The following is a 25,094-nucleotide window of genomic DNA, read 5'->3' as shown; positions in this document are numbered from 1 at the left end:
ACTGAAGGCATTTAAACTAGGAGCAACAGCTGTCTCTTGTTTACAGTGTGGACTTAGTGGCAGAGCAGGCCTGGTGCATTAGGGGAAAAAATCCAGTGTATTTGCGGAGGACCGTAAAAAGCAACTAGCACAAAACAGAAAGGCCAGGATCACAGCTCAGTGGCCACATTGTAGGGCCAAGCACATTTGGGAATGATGCAGTCATGTACGTACTGGGACCACCTTGTATGATTTCACAGAGCAAAACACAGCCAACTTCCTGCAGAAGGGAACAGAATGAGCATGGAGATGTTTCCTGGCGTGTGTGCAGTCATGGGGGTAGGTAATAATTTGGATAAGTGGAATGGTTTAGTTATTAGTTTGCTGGTTAAGAATTCTGGAGACAGGGTTTTGTGTGTGTGAGAGAGATTTGGCTTGGAATTTTTCCACTAGTAAACAGTCGCTCTATTCTTAGGAGAAAACGTTCTCTATCTCAACCACAAGATATAGGCTGATGCAGGAATTACTGAGTGGAATTCTCTGGACTGTGTTGTTCAGCAGGTCAGACTAGGGGATCATAATGGTCTGACTGGAAAAAATGTACAAAAAAAGTAGGGTAGCTCAGAAAAAAGCCATAGTTCTAATCTGATTCTATAATATGGCCAGAAAAGATCACTTGGGTCAAACAGTCTGACACCTTTTCTGTACAATATATAAAAGTTAGAGATGGAAAAGACCTATTACGTCATCTAACCCTGCCATTGCAGTGCTGTCTTCTAGTCTTCTATGGCAGAGGCGCTCAACCTTTTTTGAATCCCACCCCACTTTAGGATTTTTTTTAACTTGAAGGACCCCTCTCTTTCCCTCCCCCCGACCAATAGTGAGAAGGAAACTGCAAATATCTGTGCCAGGTTACACCACTACTCACTCAAAGACTCACTGTACTCTGTGAGAAAATTCGCTGTGACCCCTCTCTTGAGAACCTTTGTTCTCTGGTATATTTCTATGCCATTCCCACTAACGTTTTGCACTGTTATAGCATGATTCATTTTAGGAGCTTAAATGCTTTGCAAACATTAATGAATTAAGTCTTGCAATAGCCCTGTGAGGTAGGTAGGTAGGTATCCCCATTTTACAAATGGGGAAATTGAGGCACAGAGAGGTTAGGTGTCTTTCTCAGGTTCACACAGGAAGGCTGTGGCCGCACCAGGAACAGACTCCTCCGTGCCTCACAACCAGACCTGTGCTTTGACCAGTAAAAAACGGTTTAACTCGGCTTTGTAATCTAGTCATGTAGATCTGCAGTGCTGGGTAAAAGTTGAAAGGAGGATGATCTTCCAGTTAGGGGTGGGCTGGGCTGGGCTGCAAACAATCTAGATTCTGTTCCCAGCTCTGCTACAGATTTGCTTTGTGACCTTGGGCAAGTCAGTTTATCTGCCCTGCTCCTCCGTTCCTCATTTGTGAAATGAGGATAATTCTATTTTTCTCCCACCCAGTGTCTTTCTTATCTGTCTAGACTTATCTCTGCAGGTTGGCGACTGGCTCTTACTGTGTTTGTACAGGTAGCAGGAAGGCACTGTAACAGATTTGTCTTAAAAGACACAATTATTTCTATCTGTTTGATTAAATAATATTTTTCATGGGTTTTCCTGATCAGTGTTTTCATCCGCTACAAATTTCATCCACTGGCTACAGATCTGACTTTAATGTTCTGAACTGTTCCAGTAAAATCCTTGTTCTTTCAGCAGGTCTCCCTTCTAATCCCATATATGGTGAGTTCAGGCAGTGACAAATGGCAAACTCCACCTGACTCTGCAGTCTCCATCTCTCGCTCTGTCTCCCCTATCACTTTGACTGTATAACACAAAAACACAGTGTTTCCCGTATGAGCAGCCAGGATTTGCATTATTCTCTTCCAGTAAAGGCTGGGCTGGCTGGCAGCACTATGGAAAACAGAGAACCCACATGAGCTGGGCAGAATCCTGTCAAAGGCTGCTGTACCTCAGCGGGAGTAAATCCAGCGAGGGCTAGAGAGGGCTCTAAACATTGAAGGTAGAGAGAGAGGAAGCCGAAGGAGCTAAACCTAAACAGAGCTGAACTCAAAAACCTCAGACACCTTGTTCAGGGGGGAGGGGGGAGTTCTAAGTAGGTTTGTTCATGGCAGGTGCTTCCCTGACAGCCGAGGAGACTGAAATCCTCTCTATCCAGGCACCAGGCTGCAGCCATGTATCTATATACCAGGGGTCTGCAACTTTTCAGAAGTGCTGTGCCGAGTCTTCATTTATTCACTCTGATTTAAGGTTTCACATGCCGGTAATACATGTTAACATTTTTAGAAGGTCTCTTTCTATAAGTCTATAATATAGAACTAAACTATTGTTGTATGTAAAGTAAATAAGGTTTTAAAAATGTTTAAGAAACTTCATTTAAAAATAAATTAAAATGCAGCAGAGCACACCGGACCGGTGGCCAGGACCCGGGCAGTGTGAGTGCCACTGAAAATCAGCTCACGTGCCGCCTTTGGCACCCGTGCCATAGGTTGCCTACCCTTGGTATGTACAGTACATATATAGCCCCTTGTCATAGGGCACACCTGCCCTGTAGCACCCCCTGCTGGCCAACCGTGGTGCTGCAGGCACTCCCTGTCTGTTTTCCCTCACCCCACCCCACACAGGTTGGAGATGGTCCCATGGCTTAGTCCTCTGGTCAAACTTAACCCTTTCCAGAATAACAAACGTCCAAAAAGCCCTTCCAGGGCATCTTTAAGTTCAACCCACCCTCTGCACCCTGCTCCCAGCCCCTTTCTGGGCTTTCCCCTACTCAGGTATAGAGTACTGGTTCCCCTGGGAGCACATTCTCCTGCAGCCCCAATTCAGGACTTTCCACACCAGACCAATGCCCTTTTATGAGGTGCAGCTGGCTATTAATATATCTCCAGAGGCCCCCATAGTCCTGCTGTTTCTTCTGAGGGTCATACCTAGGGTTGCCAGGTGTCCGGTTATCGATGAAAAAGGACCCTGGCAGCTCTGGTCAGCACAGCTGATCAGGCCATTAAAAGTCCATTTGGCGGGCTGGCAGGCTCCCTACCTGGCTCTGGGCAGCTCCCAGAAGCAGCGACATGTCCCTGCAGCTCCTAGGCACAGGGGCGGCCAAGAGGGCTCTGTGCTGCACCTGCCCCGTGCATTGGCTCCACAGTTCCCATTGGCTGGGAACGACAGCCAATGGGAGCTAGGGGATGGTGCCTGTGCACGGAAGCAGTGCACACCCCGCAGAGCTGCCTGGCCACCCCTATGCCTAAGAGCCGAGAGACATGTTGCCGCTTCCAGGGAGCCCCCTGAGATAAGCACCACCCTGAGCCCACACCCCTCGTCTCCTCCTGCGTGCCAATCCTGTGCCCCAGCATGGAGCCCCCTCCTGCACCCAAACTCCCACAGCCTGCACCCCCCCAACCCCTGTCCCAGCCCTGAGCCTCCTCCCACATCCAAACTGCCTTCCAGAGCCTGCCCCCCTCCCAATCTGATGCCCCAGCCCTGAGCCCCCTATTGCACCTAATCTCCCTCCCAGAGTCTGCACCCCACATCTCCCTGCACCGCTACCCCAGCCCTAAACCCCCTCCCGCACCCAAACTCCCTCCCAGAGCCTGCACCCCCTCCTGCACCCCTGCCCCAGCCTGGATCCCCCTCTCACACCCTGAACCCCTCATTTCTAGCCCTACCCCAGAGCCTGCACCCCCTCCTGCACCCCTGCCCCAGCCTGGATCTCCCTCTCGCACCCTGAACCCCTCATTTCTAGCCCTACCCCAGAGCCCACACCCCCAGCTGGAGCCCTCACACCCCCTGCACCCCAACCGCCTGCCCCAGCCAGGTAAAAATGAGCAAGTGAGTGAGGGTGAGGGAGAGTGAGTGACAGAGGGAGGAGGGATGGAGTGAGCAGGGGGTGAGGCCTTGGAAAAGGGGCGGGGCTTCAGAGAAGGGGCAGAGGCAGGGCAAGGGTGTTCAGTTTTGTGCGATTAGAAAGTTGACAACTCTAGTCATCCCAGTGCATCAGCCTCTACCAGATCCCCAGGACTGGCTACCATTGGAACTGTTTGTCAGTGTCTCATGGACCCTGTACTGCAAAGAGCTAAAGAAGATTCTTCTTAGTTCAGGTGGTGGAGGCCCATACTTCCGGAGCGGGGAGATCTGAGTTCTTTCCCTGCTGTGACGTTCCGAGTGACCATAGTGCCTGGCACAGAGACAACAAGTAGCCATGGATTTGTTATGATATTACTCGTAACAAAACAAATGGAAGGAAATGAAATCGTAGAGTCCGAGCCCAGGTGCAGAATCACATGCGACAGATCTAAAGCTAACAGGCCCTCGCTCAGTCTTGTGCTGAGATTTTCCCAGGCTGACAGCTGGAGATGGGGAGTGAGTCACTGCAAGCTGTGCAGGGGAGTTGGTTGCGATGATGATCTGGAACAGTAGGTCTGCAGGCATGAATAGAAAATGGCCTCCAATTGCGCGGACTGGGAGGCTGTGTGAACTCAAAAAGGAGTATAAAAGTGTCCAAATTTGGGAGTGTTTTCACCTGTGTCATCCCAGGCTGCTCTTTAAAATACATATCTGGCAATTTAATCATCTGACACACACAAAAAGACCGACAGGTATCTTTAGCCACAGTAAAGACACTTCAGCACAGTGACCAGAGCCGGGCACCTCCAGGGGGTAGAAATGACGAGATCATCAGTGTTGTCCAGGAAGTAGATGTCGATAGTCATGCAGATTACAGCAGGGTAGCTTTGCAGAGTTCTCCAGTTGTTGGATCTGGCCGAGCTGTGGTTGCTGCAGGACACGGGTCACTTTTTCAGCTGCCTGATCTTGGGGCCAACTTGGCTCCTGGTAAGAAACACCTCAAGGCTGCTCTTAGTTGCAGCTGACTGTCCACAGCCCAAAGAGGCTGTTACAGCACCCAGGGATTGCTGAAGTGCAGTGGTGCTCCAGCCACGCCCATTCCTCCAAGCCACACCCCCTTACACCAGGAGCAGGGGAGGGTTTAGGGGAGAGCCTGTTTTACACTCTGCCAGAGGAATCCCCAGGGAACTGATTAAGGCAGCTTTATGGCCCTGCTCTAGTGATACAATTTGGCCCTGTCTAATCTGAGGATCATCCCCATATCTCAGAATCAGCTCTGAGTTGTGTCTTTATTGCTTGATTGTCACCCTGCATATTAGGAGAGGGACCAATAAAAGTGTTTCCTCCTGTAATAGGACTCTCTCAATGTAATATTATGTAACATGAGAGGGTGAGGAGTGGGAGCCGGGGAAGGCACACAGGCTAAAATTTTACAATCTGACAACGCTGCTCCGAAATCGAGAATTAGGTGCCTGAATAAAAGTGGCTGGCTTTTCAGAAGTGCTGAGCACCCAACCCCGTCCCTGCTGAAGCCAGCAGGAGCCAGGGGTGTTCACTAACTTTGGGTGGTAATGTAAAACTGGACTAACGTGCTGCTGTTTCACACTGTTTCAGAGTCTGAAAGCAGAAATGGACAAGATACTAGAAGCTGTGATGATGTCTTCCTACCCCAACAACGTGAAACAAGGGCTAGTGAGACGCGTCATCGAGGCAATAAAGCAGCCCATGGACAGCGAGCAGTGCTGGTCCATGCTAGAACTCTCCACCAAGCTCTATCTCGTGGGCGACACCAAGTTTAAGAGAGAGATCGGCAAAGAAGTTTTGGAAGTTTACGGCCACTACCACCCGGAGGAGTTCGAGGAGTTCTTCAACGTCCGATTCCTCCTGAGTCTCCTCCAGGAAGGTTACGGGCCTGCGGGGAAAAGGAGCCCTTATGTATTAGATTATATCCACCTGGGTCTTCAGTTTGTCTTGGAGAGCCCGTATGCTAGTGACATTTTCAGCCTGCTGAGGATTGAAGTGCTCCGCAAAGTCTGCGAGCGGCCTGGGCCCAAGCAGTGCGCTAAGATCAGTAAGCTCTTATCCCAGCATCCTCAATGTGTTCCCACAGGCAAACACCAGATTTTGTTTTGCCAGCAGCTGATACGGTGCATTGGGCAGTTCCAGTGCATCTCAGAAGGAGAAGATGACATCATGGAGTTTCTGGACCATGTGAACAAAGTGAGCGGACTGTTGCAGAAGATCTGGAGAGCTCAGACTTCCTCCATTCTGCCATCCTTGAAGGAGCTTTTTACTATCATTTCTTCAACAGGTAAAAACAATACAGTGTGTTTTCAGCCGTGTGCTAATAATGAAATAGAAGGTCTTACATCAGGGGCTGGCAACCCTCAGCATGCTTCTCGTAGCTCCCATTGGCCAGGAATGGCGAACTGCGGCCACTGGGAGCTGCGGGAGGGTATGCCTGTGGACGGTCAACATAAACAAAATGTCTCGCAGCCCGCCAGTGGATTACCCTGATGGGCCGCGTGTCACAGGTTACCGACCCCTATCTTACATTTTACATCATCTTAAAAGATTTGGCATTTCAGGAACTTAATATAACAGATACACAGCTGCATAGGCTATAAAATAGGAATGGCATCATCTGCTACTGACATGCAGCATAAGTCCACAGCAACCCTACCCAATCGTTCAGGCCAGGAAGTGATGAATATATTATCCAGTTGAGATTGCAGAGGAAACTTAGGCAGAATTTTAATTACACAAGCTGAAATTTGACCAGGGTGCTGGTGTAAACAGTGATATAGTGCCCAACTCAACTACAGGCAAAGCCAGTGGAAAGATTACCATAGTGGGGCTCCTGATTCCCTGTGGGCAGTAAATGCCCATTCTCCACTCCCACAAACTCCAGTGCGAGCTGGACACCTCTCTGCCCTGATTGCTTTGGAACCTCACCCTTGGCCTTGTGCCTTGGAGCATGCCCCAGGCTGTAAATATCCAGGGTTATCCTGTGACAGGCCACCCTGGGGTGCAACCTGGAACTGGAGTACTGCTGAGCCCTCTCACATTGTGATGATGTGATAAGCTACAAAGCCCTCCATGCTTGCAAACATTCATAGGTAGGGGTCACATCCAGCTGTGTTCATGAATGCTCTGCCAGCCACTGCATGAACCAACAATAGAGAGACTCCAGTCAAAATATCCCCAGCTCCCCAGCCTAAGACCCAAAGCTGCACCATCCTGTCCTGGTCAAAAGCCTGACCAGCATGAATTTATTACCCAGTCCAGCCCTCCCTTGATGGAAAGTGTAGGGGACAATTTCCTGGTGCAAGTGCTGGAGGAACCAACTAGGGGCAGAGCTCTTCTTGACCTGCCACTCACAAACCGGGAAGAATTAGTAGGGGAAGCAAAAGTGGATGGGAACCTGAGAGGCAGTAACCATGAGATGGTTGAGTTCAGGATCCTGACACAAGGAAGAAAGGAGAGCAGCAGAATACAGATCCTGGACTTCAGAAAAGCAGACTTCGACTCCCTCAGAGAGCTGATGGACAGGATCCCCTGGGAAAATAACATGAGAGGCAAAGGAGTCCAGGAGAGCTGGCTGTATTTTAAAGAATCCTTATTGAGGTTGCAGGAAAAAAACATCCCGATTTGTAGGAAGAATAGTAAATATGGTGGGCGACCAGCTTGGCTTAACAATAAAATCCTTCTGATCTTAAACGCAAAAAAGAAGTTTACAAGAAGTGGAAGATTGGACAAATGACCAGGGAGGAGTATAAAAATATTGCTCACGCATGCAGGAGTGAAATCAGGAAGGCCAAATCACACTTGGAGTTGCAACTGGCAAGAGATGTTAAGAATAACAAGAAGGTTTCTTCAGATACGTTAGCAAGAAGAAGAAAGTCAAGGAAAGTGTGGGCCCCTTACTGAATGAGGGAGCAACCTAGTGACAGAGGATGTGGAAAAAGCTAATGTACTCAATGATTTTTTTGCCTCTGTCTTCACAAACAAGGTCAGCTCCCAGACTGTTGCACTGGGCAGCACAGTATGGGGAGAAGGTGACCAGCTCTCTGTGAAGAAAGAAGTGGTTCGGGACTATTTAGAAAAACTGGACGAGCACAAGTCCTTGGGGCCGGATGCGCTGCATCCAAGGGTGCTAAAGAAATTGGCAGATGTGATTGCAGAGCCATTGGCCATTATCAAACTCATGGCGATCAGGGGACGTCCCGGATGACTGGAAAAAGGCTAATGTAGTGCCCTCTTTAAAAAAGGGAAGAAGGAGGATCCGGGGAACTATAGGCCAGTCAGCCTCACCTCAGTCCCTGGAAAAATCATGGAGCAGGTCCTCAAGGAATCAATTCTGAAGCACTTAGAGGAGAGGAAAGTGATCAGGAACAGTCAGCATGGATTCACCAAGGGCAAGTCATGCTTGACTAACCTAATTGCCTTCTATGAGGAGATAACTGGGTCTGTGGATGAGGGGAAAGCAGTGGATGTGTTATTCCTTGACCTTAGCAAAGCTTTTGATGCGGTCTCCCACAGTATTCTTGCGAGCAAGTATGAGCTGGATGATTAGACTGTAAGGTGGATAGAAAGCTGGCTAGATCGTCGGGCTCAACAGGTAGTGATCAATGGCTCCATGTCTAGTTGGCAGCCTGTTTCATGTGGCGTGCCCCAAGGGTCGGTCCTGGGGCCGGTTTTGTTCAATATCTTCGTTAAGGATCTGGAGGATGGCGTGGACTGCACTCTTAGCAAGTTTGCAGATGACACTAAACTTGGAGGAGCGGTAGATACACTGGATGGTAGGGATAGGATATAGAGGGACCTAGACAAATTAGAGGACTGGGCCAAAAGAAACCTGATGAGGTTCAACAAGGACAAGTGCAGAATCCTGCACGTAGGATGGAAGAATCCCATGCACTGCTGCAGACTAGGGACCGAATGGCTAGGCAGCCGTTCTGCAGAAAAGGACTTAGAGGTTACAGTGGACGAGAAGCTGAATATGAGTCAACAGTGGGCCCTGGTTGCCAAGAAGGCTACCGACATTTTGGGATGTATAAGTAGGGGCGTTGCCAGCAGATTGAGGGATGTGATCATTCCCCTCTAATCGACATTGGTGAGGCCTCATCTGGAGTACTGTGTCCAGTTTTGGGCCCCACATTACAAGCAGGATATGGAAAAATTGGAAAGAGTCCAGCGGAGGGCAACAAAAATGATTAGGGGGCTGGAGCACATGACTTATGAGGAGAGGCTGAGGGAATTGGGATTGTTTAGTCTGCGGAAGAGAAGAATGAGGGGCGATTTGATAGCTGCTTTCAACTACCTGAAAGGGGGTTCCAAAGAGGATGGATCTAGACTGTTTTCAGTGGTAGCAGATGACAGAACAAGGAGTAATGGTCTCAAGTTGCAGTGGGGGAGGTTTAGGTTGGATATTAGGAAAAACTTTTTCACTAGGTGGGTGGCTAGCACTGGAATGGGTTACCTAGGGAGGTGATGGAATCTTCTTCCTTAGAGGTTTTTAAGATCAGGTTTGACAAAGCCCTGGCTGGGATGATTTAGTTAGTTGGGGACTGGTCCTGCTTTGAGCAGGGGGTTGGACTAGATGACCTCCTGAGGTCCCTTCCAACCCTGATATTCAATGAGTCTATGATTCTATGAAGAGGACCATGCACAAGCCTTTAACTGGGCTGAGGTTTTCCCTGCACTTCAGGCAAACCACATTGTTTTGGGTAAAAAATATAAAATAGATTTATTAACCACAGACAGATAGATTTCAAGTGCTTATAAGTGATAGCAGACAGATCAAAAATGGTTACCTGAGAAATAAAATCTCAATCTAAGTCTTATACACTAGATAGGATTTGAATCAAGCAGTGTCTCATCTTGTTAGATAGTATAAACAGGCCATCAAGCTTCCATGCACAGGCAGGCTTCCCTCTTCCCTGCCTGGGATCCCCGTTCCCCAGTTCAGTTGTCGTTCCACAAGTGTTTCCAGGTGTTCTCGGGTCTGGAGCATGAGGCCCCATGGTGATGTCACTTCCCCCTTTTATAGTTTCTTCCATTTGGCGGGAACCCCTTTTTTCCAAGCCAAGTTCCCAGTCCAGTTTGTGGAAAAATACAGGTACGAAAATGGAGTTCAGTGTCATTGTGATCTGGTCACAAGCCCTTGCGTGCTCCTGATGAGTTGTGGCAGCCATTGTTCACGGGATGACTGAAGCGTCCCCAGGACAGTACATCAGATGAAGATAAGCTTTCCCCATGGCCCATTGTCTTTGTTGATGGGCCATGCAACTGGAATAGGCCATTCACAGTGTGCTCGCAGACTGTATGTAAAGCTTTATGAGTGTTACCTAGGTGCAAGCACATTTGAAATACAAATACATAGTTAATATTCATAACTCCAGATACAGAAATGATACATTTATACAAATAGGATAATCATATTCAGCAAACCGTAACTTTTCCATAGACACCTCACATGGCATATCTTGTACAAGATGCATCATAATCATATCACTATGGTAAATATGAGGTGTGGAGTGTCACATGTCCCATTGGAGGTTGTAGAGAATGAGTAGTAAAACATAGAGAGGGAATTTGCTTGCATAGGGATCTAGGGGTCGGAACCAATTGGCCAGCTGTTAGAAAAGCAATAGCACACTCCAGGGGCTAGTATTCATTTGCATGTGATCCCTGCCCCTCTTTCAGCTGTGTGCCTCACAAAACACCCAGGGTGTCTGCCAAGACCGCCTGCCTTGTGTGCCGTTAAGAACATAGGAAGTGCCATCCCAGAACAGATCAGTGTTGAGTCGATGGAGCTATGCTGATTTACACTACCTGATGAGCCAGCCCTTTGTGTAGCTAGAAAGGTTTTGACCTTTGCAGTAGAGATAGGATAATGTAAACTGGATTTCCCAGCAACTTCCAGCTTTAATGTCTGTTCTTACTAATGTCTTACAGAGGAGCAGGAAGCTCCATCGAATGCCTTGGCCAGCGTGGTCCAGTACGTTCCACTAGAGCTCATGGATGGTGTCATAAGAAACCTAACCAATGATGACAGCATAACGGATGTGCAGATGATGACTGCGATCAGTAGGTAGGAGATGCAAGGCGGTACCAGTGGCTCAGCATCCTGGAAGGATTCTTGCTGTGCATCCTCAAGCCAGAGAAGGACCTGCCCAATAGCTACATTCAATCCTTCCTAGCAATTTCATCCCAGGGCTCAGGCTTAGGAGCAGAATACTCTTTGCTGGTATCCTGTACAGCCCTGGTGTGGAGGTTTGAGGAGTGGCGGGGACAGGAGAATTTTGCTATCCCTTCTCACTACACTCCAAGCATGCAGGCCTCTGGAAATAAGGACCAGGATTTTCAACAGGGACTTGTGATTTCTAGGTTCCCCACTTGAGACACCTTAAAAGGGCCTGATTTTCAGAAAGTGCTGAGAACCTGCCCTCTGAATATCAAGTCCCTTTAAGATGTCTCAAGTTGGGCACCTGAAGTGGAGGCACACAGAATCACTAGGCACTTCTGAAAATCTTGCCCAAGGTGAGTGCAACTGCTGGTGCTTTTCCACTGGATCTTTATTTAACTGGGTGATGTATCCGTGGCTCACACCCTGGCTGTGAAAACAGCTTCAGCCTGAACTCAGAGCTGCTGTTTTCCCTACGGGGGTCTGGGCAGCACAGGTGCTGGTGTTGGTGGCTAGTAAGGCACAACTGACTGGCTTCCGGAGCAGCAGCTCCCTTCTACCTTAGCTCCTGTGAAAGTCACAGCTATAGAATGGGGAGCTCCACATGCTTGGAAAGCCTGGAGCACAGAGGAACTACATAAGGTGGTGGGCTGTTTAGTAATCGGTTGGTGACATAGCATAGATACTGTGTAGCACCCAGATCCCACCCCGATGGATGCATGAGAACCACCTAGCTTGAGAGAGTTTATAAAGGGAAACCAAAGTTGTACTGTCTGCCATTTCCTGCCTGAAGTTGAGCCCCTGCCGATCCTAACTGCATGCAAGGGTGCTTGTCTGGTCTGTCAGATTCTCTCTCTAATTGATGTCCAGCGTTCACCCAGTGTCTCACCTTTGCATTAGCACTTATGATATCTGCCTATATCCTGGCTGGTTGGCTAAATAGCAGTTGCACAAGGGGGTAAACAAAATCAATCTTCCTGACTGTGTTTATTCCTGAAATAGATTCCAGGCTCCCTTCAGCCAAAGTCTGTATGTAGCTAAGGCTTACAGCAGCCAAGGTTCAAAATAACCAAGGGGAGAACTTCCCTGTATGTTGCCTGGACATGGTTTTAACCTCTAGTTTGCAGATTACATAGTAGGGTTTAGCCACTCAATGCGCAGCCAAGTACATATTTTATCCTAGAATGGCAGAGCTATCTCTTTTGGTTGCTCCAGTAGTGGAATGAAGGGGGCTGGATGGGTAAAAAGCCAGAGGACCTTTTTCTCCTGCAGGACAGTGGTTCAAATGTGCCCTAACTTGGTGAAATGAGAAATTAGCTGCCATCTAATGGTGCTTGGCTGCCGTCTAATGGTGATTGGTGGTGGTCTTGGTGCAGATCTTGGAGTCACACAAGAAGTATCCCTCTTGTTAGCAGACTCAATGGAGATGCCAAGGAGTGAATGAGCTGTGGAGGGTTTGATCCCTAATTACTTTAGCACTCATTAACCAGGGGGTGGGTCTACTCAGGAAGAATGAGGGTTTAAAGAGCCAGCTCCTAAATGACCAGAGGAGCTAGAGAACAGGGCTGAATGAACATCTGGCATTCTAGAGGTGGTCCTTCAAGGTCAGGCTTGGGATAGAGTCTCCTCTCTGGGGTCACCAACCTCCTCTGCAGGCCAGTGTCCAAGTCACAAAACGCCTCCCTCTCCCAGGTTCCTTGAGCAGGCTTGGCCTAGGAGAGTCTTCATCCTGGGGGCTCCTCAGAGAGGCCACTTCCTGCTTTCCTTTGATACCCACGTCCACCTTGTCCTACAGGTTAAGTGTGTGCTCTCATGAGCCCAAGTACAAACACTCATCCATAAAGGGCAGGCTGAGCAGGTACCCTCAAGTGGAGCTGGTCTTCTCCCTGGCTCCCTATGCAGAGCATTAACCCTTTCCCAGGGCTGGCTCCAGACCCCAGCACGCCAAGCGTGCCTGCGGGAGGTCCACCGGAGCTACAGGACCAGCGAGCTGCAGAGCGTCCCCTGCGGCGTGCCGCCGTGCTTGGGGCGACGAAATGGCTAGAGCCGGCCCTGCCCCTTCCCTACCAGTTTTAGTGCTGGGTGCGTCCATCCCATCCCAGGCCACACATGGGGAGCTAGCACAGTTCACCATAGCCATTATACCTGGACTGGGGATAAATAAGAGGCTTCTGCATATACATCCCTGTTACCAGCACAAAATTCTCTTTGACTTGCAGGGTGGTGTTTGTTTTCATAAAGTCTAAAGTGATCCAAGTCAAAGCGCTTCTGTATTTCAGTGCTGTTTCCAACCCCCGTCTTTTCTTTCTTTTCATGGGGCGCTAATCCCAGATGCCGCTGTGGACTCTAATCAATAATTCCAATAAGAGCTTCGGATTCCAAAAATAGCTGTTGCAAAATCAATTGCCTCTTTCCTGTAAAATCCTCTGTTACAGTGAATGATTACTCATTGCTACAGAAACATTAAGCAGAGCTTGGGAAATGTAATTAGGCTCACTTAGGAGCCAGGCGGAAGTTTTGGTGAACTGTTTATAAACTGATGGCGCTCCACAGAGCTACATTAACATCATTCTTTCTTCGAAGTGGAATTACTTTGAAAGTCACATAAAGGGGTTTTATTTTTGTGCATGGAACCATCTAGCTCAACACACAAAAAAAATATAGAGAGAGAGATATGCCTATCTCATAGAGCTGGAAGGGACCCCAAAAGGTCATTGAGTCCAGCCCCCTGCCTTCACTAGCAGGGCCAAGTACTGATTTTGCCCCAGGTCCCTAAGTGGCCCCTTCAAGGATTGAACTGACAACTCTGGGTTTAGCAGGCCAATGCTCAAACCACTGAGCCATCCCTTCCCCCTAATACAGCAGCTTCAATGAGTAGATCCCAAGCTCCCTGGATAGGATTTTGGAGGTGACGGGGTTGTCCGGGACATCATGGATTTTATAATGCATATGTTAAGTCATTATTCCACATATTTGTTTTCCATTGTAGGATGATTGACTGGGTCTCTTGGCCCCTAGGGAAGAACATCGACAAATGGATCATCGCTCTACTGAAGGGTTTGGCTGCAGTGAAAAAGTTCAGCATCTTGATTGAAGTCACTCTTTTGAAAATTGAAAAGGTCAGTGTGCCCTTCAGTCATGGCTGCAGCCAGAGTCTGTCCTTCCCCCTTAGAACTGGAGCGTCTCTGTCCTGCCTTTTGATCAAATTAGACTGAGACATATATTGACATTAGTGCTGCAACCGGGTGACTAAAGGGGTCACCGTAGAATTGGATATTCTGTGCACTGGAGCGGTGCTAGTGGCTTGTACACACTGTAGTTTGTAACCACCTTACCTTGCTATCTACAGAACTGGTAGACTGGAATCTGCCTTGTATGGCTTTCTAGCTAGCAGTTCTTGTCCCCACATACAATGGATATATAGAAGTGGGAGGCAGAGCTGCCTAGTCATTAGAGCAGGAGACTGGGAGTCAGGAGTTCGTTGCCTGATTCTCATTGGCTCAATGTGTTTCCTCAGACAAGTCAATTACAGCCACCTCTAAAATGACTGTGGATTTTGGATCCCTCATTGTTGGAGGGCCCAACTTGAGACACTTAGGATCTGATTTTCAGAAGTGCCAAGCATCTGTAGCTCCCATTGACTTTGACTGTTGTGGTGAATGGTCAGTGCAGTATGAAAATGAGGCCCTGGGGGTCTCAAGTTGGGTACCCAAAATCAATGACCACTTTAGAAAATATTACCCCTGCATCTCTCTGCCTCAGTCTCCCCATTTGTATGATGGGGGACTGTGACAGGCTTGGTCACAGAGACCCCTTGGGACTGTCACCTGATGTGCTGAGACTACTTCTGAGCCCGTTTTCCCTGCCAGCTTGGGACTTCAGAACCCTGTCTCGTTGAGCCAGATACACTAACCTGCTACAACACAGACCCAAAGTCTGAACCACGTCCCCAAAGCTGCTGACTTAACTGAAAACGGCTTAGCGAGTACTCCTGTCTTCAGCACCCAGACACCTAGCTCCCAATGGGATCCAAACCCAAAATAAATCTGTTTTACTCTGTATAAAGCTTATACAGGTTAAACTCATAAATTGTCTGCCCTCTGTAACACTGATAGAGATATATGTACAGCTGTTTGCTCTCCCAGGTATTAATCCCTTACTCTGGGTTTATTAATAAACAAAAGTGATTTTATTAAGTGTAAAAAGTAGGATTTATTTGGTTTCAAGTAATAACAGACAGAACAAAGTAAGTTACCAAGCAAAATAAAACAATACATGCAAGTCTAAGCCTAACACATTAAGAAACTGAGTACAAGTAAATCTCACCCTCAGAGATGTTCCAATAAGCTTCTTTCACAGATTAGACTCCTTCCTAGTTTGGGCCCAATCCTTTCCCCTGGTACAGACCTTGTTAGTTCCAGCAGGCATCTTAGGTGAAAAGCAGGGGATTCCACATGACTGGGACCCCTTTGTTCTGTTCCACCCCCTTTTATAGCTTTGGCACAAGGCGGGAATCCTTTGTTTCTTTCTGGATTCCCACCCCTCCTTCTAAATGGAAAAGCACCAGGTTTAAGATGGATTCCAGTATCATGTGATATGGTCACATGTCCTGTGAGACCCCTAGTTAGGGTGACCAGACAGCAAGTGTGAAAAATTGGGACGGGGGTAGGGGGTAATAGGAGTCTATATAAGAAAAAGACCCCAAAATCGAGACTGTCCCTGTAAAATCAGGACATCTGGTCACCCTACCCCATGTCTCCATTCTTCCAAGGCTGGCCAGCATGTACTCTGGAAGTTTGGCTCTGTTTACTTGCAATTCACAACCAATTGTCCTAGTTAATGGGAGCCATCAAGATTCCAAGCCACCGTTAATGGTCCATACTTTGCATAATTACAACAGGACTTCAGAATAATACTTCATATTTCTAGTTTTAGATACAAGAATGATACATAGATACAAATAGGATGAACACACTCAGTAGATTATAAGCTTTGTAATGACACCTTACAAGATACCTTTTGCATAAAGCATACTCCAGTTACATTATATTCATACTCAGAAGCATATTTCCATAAACATATGGAGTGCAACATTACAGGGACAATACTTACCTACCTTGGAGAATCAGCCATGGAAGGCACTATTAAAGTCTAAAGTGTTACTGTTAACTGCAAGTACCTCTTGAATGAACCAAACTGAGAACTGCAGGAGCATATTATTTCTTCTGGTGCTGCTTTTGTTCTTCTTTCCTTTCGATGTTAATCCATTAGAAACTGACCTGACAGCCATTTAAAATTGGCTTGTGATGCATTTAGCTGCTGGGATTGTGGAAGCAATGGGTTATAGATCAGCTTCGGGAGTCTTGGCATTTTTTGCCCATTATCTCGTGAGATGCTGATCTTGAAAGAGGAGGATATGGTTACTAGCCCTCTGCTTTCAACGCACAGGCTCCAGTGATTTGTCTGAGGGGCTGAAGGCATTTGAAACATCATGGCAAAGAAAGTGAAGATTAATTTAGAAAATGTAATATCACTTTGCACTTGTTTAGTGCCTCCCATATGAGGAGCTCAACTCACTTTGGCATTGTGGCAGCCCTGATGAGGGATTGGGCGAGGCACACTACACATGCGCAACAGAGTGTCTCTGCCCCAAAGAGCTCATGGTCATGGCAGGTGGAGAGACGCAGCGGGTGCCCACAACTGGCTACTGGGGGCAGAGCAATGCACGAGTGACACAGCTATGTTTGGCATCCCAAATAGCAGTGCCAGCACCTTGTTGAGTGGTGAGCCTCCAAACGTTCCTGTGAGCTGGGAAGCTGTTATCCTCCCCTTACAGAGAGGGAAATTCCTGGCCCAGAGAGGTTCGATGACTTGCCAGAGTTCAAGCTTTGAGTCCATGGCAGAGCCAGGAATAGAAGGTGGATCTGCTCACTCTCACGCATGTGCTGTAACCACAGGCTCATTACGTTCTCTTTTTGCGAGGGACTCCTCATCACAGCACGAGAACCTCTCAGAGTTTTTTCTGTGCCCCTGCCCTCACCTGTATATCAAATATATTGTTGTGCAGCCTCACACATGGCAATCCCAGAAACAGTGGATGGGGCTTCTTGTCTCAAGAGCATCCTTTCCCATTAAGTCTAGGTCCTGATGACAGGAAGCCCCGCCACCCAGACCTTCCCTTTCTCTTGCCCCGTACCTCTCTCCTCTCCGTGATCTTCAGCATTGCAGGATGTCCCTCCCTGCCACGCCCAGTGCCTGTGCATGCTCCTCCTTCCTTCCTTCCTTTCTTTCTTCCTTCCCTGCTTCGCCTGCCTGCCAAGTGAGCCCTTCCCTGTCTGGTACTGGAGAGAGACAGGGTGCCCTGGAATGTGTTGGCTCAGCAGCAGTCGCCACTTCTGGGCTGGCAGGGCAGCCAGGAAAAGGAAGCCCAGACATGCACTGGTCTCTGGGGTTGCTGAAGCGTGGGGATGTGGGATTCAGCATCTGTTTCATGGAGAGGAAGATAAAGAGACCGATCTCTCCCTGCTGCTCTGTGTTCCTTGCTTTACTGCCGCTGAGCTGAGTGAGTCCCTCCAGGCACAGTGGGGAGAGACCAGCCTCAGTCTCATCTCACCCAGCCGCCATCAGCCAACGCACCTGGAATCGCAGCACTTGGGACTAAGCTGGGTGTGCTGTAGAAGACTGCTTCTGCTATAAATACACTTGAGCTTGACTTCAAGAATTGCTCCCCCAGAAGTAGGAATCTGGAGGGTGAAGGGAACAGAAGCTGTTTCCTCTGGGAGCAGCTCTTAATTACCGTGCCCACGGAGCTGAGCTGTGTGGGATGTTAGAGATCCCTTTTATTCCATCTGTGCTGTGGTCACCATTTGTGCCTTCGTCTCCTCTCATGGTCTCCTCTCATGGTCTCCTCGGCGCTCGGCTCTCCATGCAGAGCGTCTCTCTGTTTTCATCACTCCCCCAGTATTGACTTCTGCAGCTCCTCTGCCACAGACTCCCTATAACAATATTTCCCATACAGTGGGTCCTGACCCACCATTGGGTCGCAGGAAGGTTGCCATGTCCAGAGCTGGATTAACCCATCATGGGGCAGTGGCCTAGGCAAATGTACAGTTTTTATCCTGTACACAGGGGAGGCCGTGGGGTGGAAGGTGGGGTTTGGACAGCGATGGCTTCTGTCCCATGGGGCTGAGCCCCACTCTCCTCTTCAGACACTGTTGCCTGGTGCTCAGGGTCGCAGCATCACACAGGTTTGGCTCAGCCAGAAGTTGGTGTCTGGTCGCAATACCACTCATTCAAATTTGGCCCTGCCTCCCTCCTGTCAGTTTGGAGGGTTGGCCAGGCCAAACTTGAGTGGCTCTGCGATCCCATCGTGCACCAGGTTGCAGAGAGACCGGGCCCGGCTCTGTAAGACAGGAGCTGTTGCTGCAGGGTGAGTGCAGGGTGGGTTCACTCTCCAAGACTTCAGTCCTCCTCCCCCAATTCTCCTCCACACTGGGATTAGCTGGGATTAGGCTTGCAGTGCTGGGACAGCGTGTACATATCATGTCTGTTTAGAATGTAAGCTCTTCAGGGCAGGGATTGTCTCTCAGCCTCAACTAGCCCAAGGAGTCTGGGTTATGGTCTTTCATCATCCCAAAACTAGAATTATCCTTAATCTTCCTGGCCTGCAGCTCCAGAACATCCCTCTACCTCTGCTGTTATTAGACCCTGTACAGTGTGAAGTTGTATTCGATGCAGTCTCCCCATTCGTGCACCAACCAGGCCTCACCCTACCTGGCTTATAACAGCAGGTCAGAGAGTTTCCTGAGTCATGCAGAGGTGTCTCTACCAATCTTAATAAGACCTGAGGCCACCACGTTCAATGCCTAAAAGCATTTCTGTGCTTTTCCCTCCATAGGTCTTTTCCAAGTTGCTGTACCCCATTGTGAGGGAGGGAGCGCTGTCCGTTCTACTGTACATGCTGCTGAGTTTCCAGCACTCGCATGAAGCATTCCACTTGGTAAGGCTAAATCCAGACTTAAACAAGTGTGTCATACGGAGCATATCATACCTCCGTTCAGTACGATGAATGTAATAGCTAAGGTAGCTAAAAAAGATCCTGGATGCAAAGACGCTAGAGAATCATCTTCCATGGCCAGAGGTTCTCAAGATTATTTTCATGGCATGCCACAAATCTGAACCCAGTCCTTCCTCAGCTGCTCCACAGAACCTTTTGCATCCATCTCTACAGCAGATTGATGGTGGCACTAGGGGAACCAGAGCTGGTATATTTGGGGTGCTCTGAGCCTAAGGAGTTGATTGCAAGGGACCAAGCAAACATGCTACAGCAGGAGACCAGGGATGAAGACTGGAAGCTGGTTCCTTCCTTCTCCCTGACAACTCCTCCCTTCTTTTGCTTAGCAAACATAGGAGGCAAACCTGTCTGGCTTCCTATCTGTTTATATTGGCATGTATGTCTTTGATGAGGTCTGAGAAATGTTCATACAAGAGCTTAGGAAAATATTGATCGCAAAAAGGTGTTTGTTTCCCTCCCCAACAAAGTTTCCCATTTTTCTCAGTGAATGAAATCCCCACAGATTAGCAAAAAAAGATTCATGCTTGAAATGAAAGAAGCATGCAACTGTTTTACAAGGCAGAGGCAGTGTTAGAGATAATTTCATTCAAAAATAGTCATTCAGGACAGATAAGGTGAAATCACAGGAAACAAATTAGTGAGAAATTTTGCATGAATTTCCATGGGAATTTTTAAACCAGGATCTAGCACATTTGGGAAGAATATATTAGTTCCATACTGCTACAGACCCAGCAGGGGGCACTTGTGTACAGTTCTTTTGGATTTGGGTCTGTAAACTTGAGAGTTGCTTTTTTGCTTTAATTTCCTTTATAAAGAGTGGATTTAAAACAAAATAATCAATTTGGCTATTTGGACATCTCTTCCCACCCATCCGGCTACAACAACTGTGGTGTAGTTTATAGAGATTGCAATAAAATGGTACAAATCACAGATTAATCAACATAGGCCCAATTAGCAATAGATGTAGCTCATAGTTTAAGGTTAAGCTGCTTAGTGCTCCATTCCAGCAGGCAACGTTCCATTCCCTAGTAAGTGTGTGTGTGGACAGACAGCACAGACTGAGAGAGGGGGTGAAAGTCACCCTTGTGCAAAGGCCTCACACGGGGCCTAGGTAGCACACTTGAGGCCCAATTAAGCCCTCAAAATAAGGTTTAAGATCCTGATCCTGCACCACTGAAGACTGGGGGCTTTGCTGTTGACTTCAATAGATTCAAGGTGGGATTGAAGTGGTGCACAGGCCTTGTGTGCCGGCCCTCTGGAAGGGGTGAATTTCACACAGATACCTTAACCCAGCATGCTGTGTGTGGTGTAGATGCATAACTAGTCTGAGACTTATGTCAATGACTTAACTTTGCTATTTTTAGCTTCTTCCCCACATGCCCAGACTGGTGGCCTCTCTGAACAAGGAAGACTCCAACTCCGCAACAAGCTGCCTGGAACAGCTGGCCGAGCTGATCCACTCTATGTTCTTCCGGTTTTCAGGATTTCCAGATCTCTATGAGCCGGTCATGGAAGCAATCAAAGTAAGTCATGCAGTTCTCTGAACCGCATGTAAACTAGCTTTAGTTTGCTGTTCAGTACGGAGCAACTTTCTCATCATTAGAGATGGGCCTGAAACGTATCTGAGCTCTCCTCACTCTGGGGAGAAGGGGATGCTTCAGATTCTGAATCTAGATCTTATCTGGGCAGCATGGCCCTGTCTTTGGGGGAGGGACAATCTCTTACTATGTGTCTGTGCCGTACCTAGCACTGTGAAGTCCTGATCACAAGTGCTGCTTCTGGCCACCTCTCTAATCCAAATAAAATAGAGTAAGTTATACAAAGCTTAAGCAAGTCATAGTGGGGAGTCAGTACTGCCCCCTATGAGTTTCCAGTGACCTGAATTTCCCATGGAAGCTTTGCCAACAAGTTCTACTGGTACCTGTTAGCGATTCTTTATTACATCACAGGAAGTAAAATGGATGTTGACAAAAATATCTGGTTATTTCTAAGGCTCTTCCGATTCCAAATGAAGACCGAATTAAACATTTACTGGGACAAAATGCTTGGACCTCCCAGAAGAATGAGCTGGCCTGTTTCTACCCACGTCTAGCTTCCAAATCTGACACGGGGAAGATTGGGTTAATTAACCTGGGGAACACCTGCTACATGAACAGCATCATTCAGGCTCTTTTCATGGCCTCCGAGTAGGTTTCCTTTTCCTCTCCTCTATCAACAGTGCTGTGAGTTTGTCTGTTACAGAAATTGGGTTTCCCCAATGGCTGATTTTCTCTGTTTGTGTTTTTGATTTGCTTTTAAAGCTTTAGGCACTCAGTGCTGAATTTAACCGAAAGCAATTCTCAGCCCTTGATGACAAAGCTCCAGTGGCTCTTTGCATTTCTGGAGCACAGTCAGGTAATTATTGCACATTCTTGTTTGTACCATTGGCGATAGAATGGCTCATCTGGGTGCTACACCCTGCCTGGTTCAATTGCTGATAAGAGGCCTATGTGTCTTGGTGCAGTTTATAAAGTGCTCAGTTCTGTTTCTTATGTACTCCTGGAGGAATTCGGTGCCACTGCGCAATGCAGAATTAATGTTCTGTGCAGAATTTCATGTTTCCCCTGCAGACCTGGGACTGCAGAATTGCTGGCTGCCAGTAGGGGCTGCTGTACTCTGCAGAGCCTGGCTCTCCAGCTCACAGTGAGCGATGTGCCCAGCCTGGTGGGGATGGAGACTCTGCATGCTCTGGCTGCCTGGCTTGATCCTCATCTGCCCAGGCATGGGAGAAAGCATGGGAGACGTGGCTCTGGTAAAGGGTGAGGAAGGGCAGGGCCGCAGTGCACTGTTTCCCCAGGCAGGATATTAAAGAAGTTGTGGGGAGTAAAGGCTCTGGGAGGGAGGGGGTGCAGGTGTCTCGGCCAGAGGTGCCCTATGGCTGGACTCTGGGGGGAGGGAGGTGCAGGTGTTTGGGCTCTGGGGGGGCACCATGCAGCCTTTTCCAGTACCCTACAACTGGAACTGGGTTGTCATAGGTGTTTCTTTAACGCTCTACTTCTGGGAGAATCTCTTTTTCTTGGGGTCTCTATTGTTGACATACTTGTTGACCGGTATTTTGAAATAAATTACCCAAATAATTGAAACTGGAGTGATTATATTGTGTTATTTTGACAAATAAAATATGCAGAATTTTGCAGAATTTTAAAATATTGTGCACAGAATTTTTAATATTTTGGCGCAGAATTTCCCCAGGAGTTCAGATTTGGAAAAATATAAGTGGTGGTCTCTCCCAAGCTCTCTCACTCATGAGAATGGGCAATCTTCAGATTATAATCTCCCCTGGTTTGGTTGGTATAATAGTTAATATTAACATTCAAATATTCATTTGATTCAGTGGGTTTTAGAAATGAATGAGTTCACAGCTTTTGGAGCTCTTGTTTCAGGCTGCCTGCCAACTCAGGCAGACATCACAGTAGTGGTGATACATGGCTCATAGTTTGAAGGTTATCTTCACAACCATAAAAGCTCAAGGCCAAGATTTTCAAAAGTGACTGATGAGTGATTTTGAGTGCTTCCATTTTGGATGGCCAATTTGAAGCCTCTTAGCCCTGGTCTACACTGGGGGGGAGGGGGAATCGATCTAAGTTACGCAACTTCAACTACGTGAATAACTTAGCTGAAGTCGACGTACTTAGATCGACTTACCATGGTTTCTTCACCGTGGTGAATCGACTGCTGCCGCTCCCCCGTTGACTCTGCCTGCGCCTTTCATGGCATTGGAGTACAGGAGTCAACGGGAGAGAGCTTGGGGGTTGATTTATTGCATCTAGTCTAGACATGATAAATTGGTCCCTGCTGGATCGATTGATGCCTGCCAATCCAGTCGGTAGTGTAGACATACCATTAGAGAGGCCACTGAAAGGTGATGGGTACTAATTCCTAAGCCATGGTCATCAGAGAGCTGGCTCGTCCTCATTTCCAGATGCATTGAAAAAAAATGAGAATGCATCAGTTTCTGCTGTTGCTTTTTCATGCTAGCAAGTGCTGTGGTTGCCACAAGAGTGTTACTCAGCGGCTAGTGGGAGAGGAGGTGGTCTTCACAGGTATGAACAGAAGGGCATGTGCGCCACACAATTGCATGGGAAGGTTGGTATCCACAAACAAATGGGTACAAAGATGTGGTCATGCTTTGAAAACACTTGAGAATGTCCAGCACTGGGGATAACCCCGGATGTACTGTCAGTGCTGGGTAAGAGCTAATGTTGTCACACTTTGCCTAAGAGCTTGCTGCTTCATACTGTCTTCCTTCTCATTCAATCAGCTGCATTCCTACTAGCTAAAATACGTGGTTACTCTTATTATCTATCTGATCCTGGGGCTGGGAAGCGGGGAAGGCAGCATAACATGTAGCAGTGCTTATATGGTCAATCACACTGTCTCCCTAACAGCTTCTAGCTATTGTCTCTTCTCATGTTGATTTTCTTTCAGCTCTTAAAATCTCTTCTCATGCGGAGCTGTGTCCCATCCATACTAATTAGATAGCCCCTTCCTCAAGGCATGAGTTACATTGTTCAGTAAGATAATACCTGCCCACAGTGATCAGAATAACGGGTGGAAGTTGTTTTATTTTTATAAAAGGATTTGGATCAAATTTAATGAAGGATCAAATGAACTGGTGAATGAATTAAGTGGAAGTCTCTGTACTAGTATATAAACATGGAAAGAGGAGATGAATAAAAGGGGATACGAAGAAAATATATAAAATAATGAGTGAGCTAGAGAAGGTAGATCAGTTGAACTAATGCGCCCAAGAGCAAGGAGACATTCAAGGAAATTGAGATAATGCACAGTTAGTCTGTAGAACTCATTACCACAAGTTACCATAAGGGCAAGAACGTAGAAGGATTCAGCAAGGGGTTTGTTTAGGCATATCTATGAACAACAGGAATATACAAAGTTACCCTCGTACATCATAGTATAAACAATTAGATTTTGGGGATTAGAAGTAAACTTCCCCCGGGCCAGGTTATCCTGTAATCTCTTCCAGCAGGGTTTCTTCCTCTGAAGCAGTGGGTTCTGGCCACTGTGGGAGACGAGATACAGGACCAGATGGACCCACTGGCCTGATCCATTACAATTCCTGTGCTCCTAAGAACGAAGAGGAGGCTGAGTTGAAATGTGAAGAATTTCCACTTCCACATAAGCCCTTAGAGAGACAGAATAACATTATCCATGATGAAATGTAGCCAGGACTCTGCAGTTAAAACGCTCTTGCTCATGGAAAATGCAGCATGAGATTTTAAGGCATGTATGTGGCTGACACCTTCATTTCAAGTCTCATTTGAAAGAGTAAATAACACAAATAGAGCATGCACTTATACAGCACCTTTCCCATGAGGACCTCAAAGCAATTTACAGATGTAGGCCCATTTCAATGACCCTGCTTTACAGCTGGGAAAATTGAGGCACGGAGAGGTTAAGCGACTTGCCTGATATCACACAGCAAGACAGTGGCAGAGGTGGGACTAGAAAACATGTTTTCTGAGGCCTATTCCCATACTCTAACCCCTGAATGCTCCCTAACTGCAGTGCACCAATGAAGCTTGCCCTGGTTGCTGAGTAGAAAGGCTATTTGTCTGGTTTAAAGCGGGACCGTCCTAGTTTTGTAAAGTTCTGTCCCTGTCTGGTAGTGAGTAAAACCAGACATGTCTTTGTCCAGTGAAAATCTGTCTCCGCCGGAGGATGCTAGTGGGGGCGGTGCCATTCACTCAGCGCAGCTGGGGCAGCTACAGCAGCTGCCCTTCCCTCTCCTTGGCTGAGCCAGCCAGTACTTTGATGGGGCTAGCAGCTGGTTAGACTCTGTAGGCAGGGGGCCAAACTGGCCTCTGTGCTGTCCTCTGTCAGGCACTGGGAAGCGAGCAAAAAGGTGGCTACAGTAGTCACATTTTGAGATTATGAGGAGGGACCAGTGTTTGTGCAG

The 25,094-nt window shown here is 47.7% G+C and overlaps 1 protein-coding gene across 1 annotated transcript in view; it reads left to right on the top strand.

Annotated features, from left to right (window-relative positions):
- USP35 (ubiquitin specific peptidase 35) overlaps positions 1 to 25,094 on the top strand; it is a 54,277-nt gene that overhangs the window by 14,596 nt on the left and 14,587 nt on the right. The window contains exons 2-8 of the mRNA XM_050940673.1: positions 5,487 to 6,183; positions 10,833 to 10,968; positions 14,051 to 14,180; positions 18,959 to 19,060; positions 20,500 to 20,658; positions 21,128 to 21,321; positions 21,436 to 21,529. Coding sequence (XP_050796630.1) covers positions 5,502 to 6,183; positions 10,833 to 10,968; positions 14,051 to 14,180; positions 18,959 to 19,060; positions 20,500 to 20,658; positions 21,128 to 21,321; positions 21,436 to 21,529 — 1,497 coding nt within the window. The 5' untranslated portion in view covers positions 5,487 to 5,501. The remainder of the gene's footprint in view (positions 1 to 5,486; positions 6,184 to 10,832; positions 10,969 to 14,050; positions 14,181 to 18,958; positions 19,061 to 20,499; positions 20,659 to 21,127; positions 21,322 to 21,435; positions 21,530 to 25,094) is intronic.

Source organism: Gopherus flavomarginatus, chromosome 1 (genome assembly GCF_025201925.1).
Source record: "Gopherus flavomarginatus isolate rGopFla2 chromosome 1, rGopFla2.mat.asm, whole genome shotgun sequence".
Lineage (NCBI taxonomy): Eukaryota > Metazoa > Chordata > Testudines > Testudinidae > Gopherus > Gopherus flavomarginatus.
The sequence above is the reverse complement of the archived record's forward strand: the minus strand, read 5'-3'. Positions and strand labels throughout refer to the sequence as shown.